Here is a 4763-nt window from a genome sequence, read left to right as displayed (position 1 = left end):
CGCTGCCTGAGGATGTCATCTGTAAAGTGCACTTGAAGAGCTTCGTGGAGCAGCAGGGCCTGGTGGGCTATGACCCCAATCTAGATGTCCTTCTCGGTGAGCCTGGCTCGTACAGCCACTCTAGTCTGACAGCAGGGGGGGTGTGAATGGCTGCAAACAGGCCTCTTTCCTTTTTTTCCAATTGTTTTTACAGAAACTATGGGGTTTTGTGATCCAAATTGCTTTCCCCTCTTACTCCCCTTCAGTCTGGCTTGAGCCAGAAACGCAGACAGCCTGGTGCAGAGCTGCTGGTGCAGGATGGCGGGGGAGGTGGCAAACCCTCGTGTCCTGCTCTGAGTGTCCTTCCTTCTTTCAGTGACAGAGGGGAAGCTGCGGTCGCTGGCTGAGCTGCAGCAAGCCGTTCTGCAGTGCACCGTGAGTAACCCTGCGGTGCTGCCTGCCTCTCGCTTTCCAGATGTCATTCCCTTCTGTCACATGACAGTGTTTGAGCTCCCTACTGTGCTCTGCTGCAGGCTGGGGGCCAGGGCAGCTGCTGCAGCATCGTGCATGTGGTGAGCTGCGAGGAGGAATTCCAGCAGCAGCAGCTGGATCTGCTCTGGAGGATTTTGGACCCAGGAGCCCACACAGCTTCGCAGGTGAGGAACCTCTGACCCTCTCACTGTGACTCCCAGCATCCTTGCACTCAGCCAGCCTCCTTCAATCCCCGCAGCAAATGCCAAGGCCCAGCTTTGCCCCTTTGTGAGGCTTCCCTTTCCCTTGGTGGCCTCCCCACGCTCTTGCCCTGGCGGTGGAGCAGCCTCTCTGCCCTTGGGATCTGAGTGCTAAAGAAGGAGGAGCAGGAGAACACCGCGGGGACACAGGGCTGGTTTTAGACAGGTTCTCCTGCACTGCATTTTGGTGGAGCTTCTGAGTCTTTGACCCCTGCCCTAGCCTCTCCTCTCTCTTCCAGAAACACCTTGTCTGCGGGCCAGTGAAGGTGACAAACCCCTCATCACCCATCGGGGCAGACCAGTACTTCCAGTAAGTTGGTGTGTGGCAAGTCACCTGCTCGCCTTGGGCTCGCCTGCCCAAGCCTCCCTGTGCTCTGCCCAGCCCTCTGGGCACCCAGGCAGCCACGCTGCAGCACTGAGCAAGCTGGTGGCACACAGAGTTCTGTGCAGTCCCTCTGTTCTGCTTTTCCGTGGCCCCAGGGCTGTTTTGAGAGGACTGGAGGTGCAGCACGGAGGCCACAGGACCCTCCCCAGTCCCAGTGCTGCTTCTGGCCCTCTCAGTGCTGCCAGGGGGCTGCTGGGAGGAAAGACAGCGGCAGGAACTGGGCGCCGCAGTGGTGCAGGGTGGTATCTCCTGCCTTCATGCGTTAGCGGATGGCCCTGGTGCAGGGGTGGCCCTTTCTCAGCCAAAAGGCAGAGCTTGTGCCCGGCCCAGCAGCTACCTTGCGGCCCTCTCCAGGCAGCCCCACAAGGGGCTGGCCGCAGTGTGGCTGTTCCTGCCCACCTCCTGGAGGTTTTGTACCGCTTTTGCTTGGCTGGGTCGCTGCTGCTGCAGCTGGGATGCCCTGAGCAGCCTGAAAGCTGGGGGAGCCCTGGGGTGCTCTCTGGGGCCAGTTCAGCCCAGGGGCAGTGGCTGAGTGTCATGTGTTCCTCCCAGGCTCCGAAAGCGCCAGATGTACAAAGCCTCTGTGGTGAAGTACGGGGAGCTTGCACAAGGTGAGGGTTTGCTTTGTGGCTCTACATGGATGCTGCTCCATCCCCATCTCCATTGCTCCCACGAGTCTCCCCCCTCCTCCACCTCTCTGTCTGCAGCCAGCAGGGCTCTCCCCCACAGGGTGCTCCGTCTCCCCCCATGATGGCCAGGTGCTGACTTTGCTTGGGGGAAGATGTCTAAACGGCTACGCGGGGCACTGGCACAGAGCAGCACCTGCAGATGGGGGCCAGGGCTGGGGCAGCGTGGTGGTCCCCAGCTTCCACCAGAGCTCCCTGGCCCCGGGGGTTGGGATACCTGCCTGGGCACTGGGGGTGATGTTACCCAGGAATGGAGTGAGCTGTGTGTGATGCCACCTGCGTTCTCCACAGATGAGGCCTGGACTGAGGTGATTGATACCCTCACAGTGGCTGCCATCAGGTTTGAGATGCTGAGCACTGCTCACCGGAGTCAGGTAGGAGAGTGGTTGGTGCAGAGCCAGGGCAGGCAAGCTGTGGGAATAGTGGAACGGCTCTGCTGAGCAGCCTGGACTGCGACTTCTCCCTGCCCATAGATCACCCTGGACCTGGAGGACAGCAGCATCTCCACAAAGGGAACCAAGAGCGGTGCCTTCGTGATGTACAACTGTGCTCGGCTGGCCACGCTCTTTGACACCTACCAGCGAGCTGTGGAGCGGGGTGAGCACCAGTCCCATGACCCTCCTCTAACAGCCACTCGTGGGCTGTTCCTCACACCTGGAGCCACAGGAGCTTCTCTGGGCACAACAACAGTCTCCCACCTCCTTTCCAGGCACATATCCACCTCTGCCACCGGCGTCAGAACAGAGCTTCTCCTGCCTCCGGGAAGAGGCGAGTGCTGAGAAGGAGAATGTGGGGACCTGTGTGCCCTCAGCTCTGGTGATGGATGCTGCTGGCCCAGGAAGATCCGGCTCTCTCCAACACACATAATCCTTTTACAGGGTGAATGGCTCCTGCTCTTCAACTATCTCCTGCCCTTCCCTGAAGTCCTGCAGCAGGCAGCACAGCTGCCTGCACCCACCAAGGGGATACGGATCACAGCCAACACAGAGACAGTAAGTGCCATGTGCCGTAGCACCCATGGGTGCTGCTCTAGCAGTCCCAGCCTAGGGCAAGGCTACGTGCCAGCAGGGTGCTGCCCACCGATGAGCGATGCAGGGCTGGTGCCAAGGGAGGAGACTGCAACACCCCTGGGGCTGCTGCTGCTGTGCTTGGGGTGGGGAGGGGCCCAAGACTGGCCAGACCCCACCATGCCAGCAGAAGCCCTCTGTCTTGCAGGTGTGCAAGTTCCTGATCCAGCTCAGCATGGATTTCAGCTCCTACTACAACCGGGTCCACATCCTGGGGGTGAGTTATATGTCCTGGGCCGGCAGGCTTGCAGCCCTGCAGCCCTTCCTAGGGCTGGACTGTGGTTGTGGGGCAGCCGTGTTGGACACAGCCACTCTGGTACCAGCAGCGTGGTGCAGCCCCACAAGGACGCATACAATGGGGTGAAGAGGTAGCCAAGCCTCTAGGGCCAGCCCATCAAGGGGCAATGTGGCCACCAGCCCCAAGTCCCTGCCTTTCTCCCTGCAGGAGCCGTTCCCTCACCTCTTTGACCAGATGTTTGCCCGCCTCCGGCTGCTGGAAGCGGTGAGGGATGTGTTCCACAGCGCGCTGGCGACTCTGCACCTCCCTCCTCTCAGCCAGATCTGAGCCACCTCCGAGGAGCTGCGCCACGGTGCGACAGACACCATGACAGTGTGCCTTGAGGGGAAGGACAGGGCACATCCTCCCTGGCAGGGTGGGGGGCTGCCTGACAGACAGGCAGGGGTCAGGGCATGCCTCAGCCCCACCCAGGTGCTTCCCCTCCTGCTGCCACATTTTGAGGGTTTGGCTACACCCACCCCGTGGCTGTGCCCAGCATGGAGATGGGTGCACCTGCCACATCCACACCAGCAGAAGGGAGGGTGTCTGTGGCACCCTGTAAGCCAGGCTGGGGGGCACTGGGGGAGGCGGCACCAAGGACCAGGGCACCACAAAGCCAGGCATCAACCTTGCTTCCCTCAAAGCCGTTTATTGAAGATTGCTCCATGCTGGCAGGGAGCTCCTCCTGGCAGGCTCAAGGCCCTGGTTGGGCCCCAGGCCAGGCCCCAATAGCGGGGTTCAATACACTTGTTGCTGGACAAATGCTGTGTGTGTCTGACCCCAACAGAGCACCCTGCCCCAGGCGTAGCTGTTTGTCCTTCCCTGTGCTCCGACTGTGCTGGTTCCTGCTGCTGCACAGGGACAACCCCCTCAGCTTGAGGCAGCACTGAAGGGCTGCCCTGCGGGGTTGGTGGCTGGGCCCCAGCTGGCACAGCTCAGGTAGGCTGCCACCCCATGCCCTGCAGGGTGCTGCTACGGAGGATCAGTGTCCCCACTCATTTCAGCACAGTCCCCAGTGCTGCAGGGCCAGGGCTGTCACACAGGGCCCCGTCACACGAGGCTGTAGCCTGCACCAGTGCCTGACCAGTCCTTGGCCTCCTGCTGCCCTCAAGCTCCCAGGGCTGGGCATGGGGCTCAGCACCCTCTCAAACACGTTCCTCTCTGGGACCAGGGCCAGAAAGCCTGGCCATGGAACCCTCGCACCTTGGGGAGGAGGAACTTCTGGGCAGGGTGGGCTGATGACCTCACTCCTCCTGTACTGCCTGGGGAGCCATAGGCTAGTCCAGGAGGGGTCCCAGCTGCCTTCTCCCATGAGACTGCCAGCCTTGAGCACCCCAGATGTGGCTGTGCTGTCCCCAGAGAAGCCAAGCATGCCCGGTCCCCTCAAGAGGGGACACATCAGCATGTAGGCTGGGACAGGCTGTGGTGATGGGCAGAGCACAATCGCAGGGTGCCCTCCCCAGGCAGGTGGGGAGCAGGGTGTGACGCACGCCTGCCCTGTTACTGGGGAGCCTCTGGTGGAGGGGGCTCAGGGGGGGCCATGCCGTGCAACATCTCGAGGCCCTGCCCGCAGAGCACGCAGCAGTACCACAGCTCCCCCCCGGCCTCTGCCACCTCCCAGCAGTCCAGCTCGGCCAG

At 61.7% G+C, this 4763-nt stretch overlaps 2 protein-coding genes across 2 annotated transcripts in view; one reads left to right on the top strand and one right to left on the bottom strand.

Annotated features, from left to right (window-relative positions):
• The window catches only part of DALRD3 (DALR anticodon binding domain containing 3), a 6694-nt gene extending 1937 nt beyond the window's left edge, over nt 1-4757 (top strand). Inside the window, exons 2-12 of the mRNA XM_035903808.1 lie at nt 6-96; nt 356-414; nt 513-635; nt 950-1020; nt 1648-1706; nt 2073-2155; nt 2255-2378; nt 2491-2549; nt 2660-2773; nt 2997-3065; nt 3294-4757. Coding sequence (XP_035759701.1) covers nt 6-96; nt 356-414; nt 513-635; nt 950-1020; nt 1648-1706; nt 2073-2155; nt 2255-2378; nt 2491-2549; nt 2660-2773; nt 2997-3065; nt 3294-3413 — 972 coding nt within the window. The 3' untranslated portion in view covers nt 3414-4757. The remainder of the gene's footprint in view (nt 1-5; nt 97-355; nt 415-512; nt 636-949; nt 1021-1647; nt 1707-2072; nt 2156-2254; nt 2379-2490; nt 2550-2659; nt 2774-2996; nt 3066-3293) is intronic.
• Nucleotides 3595-4763, bottom strand: part of LOC104134756 (WD repeat-containing protein 6) — an 18672-nt gene continuing 17503 nt past the window's right edge. Inside the window, exon 14 of the mRNA XM_035903807.1 lies at nt 3595-3638. Within this exon, the coding sequence (XP_035759700.1) occupies nt 3595-3638 (44 nt within the window). The remainder of the gene's footprint in view (nt 3639-4763) is intronic.

This window comes from Egretta garzetta, unplaced genomic scaffold (genome assembly GCF_000687185.1).
Source record: "Egretta garzetta isolate BGI_Z169 unplaced genomic scaffold, ASM68718v1 scaffold91, whole genome shotgun sequence".
NCBI classification, from domain to species: Eukaryota; Metazoa; Chordata; class Aves; order Pelecaniformes; family Ardeidae; genus Egretta; species Egretta garzetta.
This window is presented reverse-complemented; position numbering and strand designations above follow the sequence as displayed.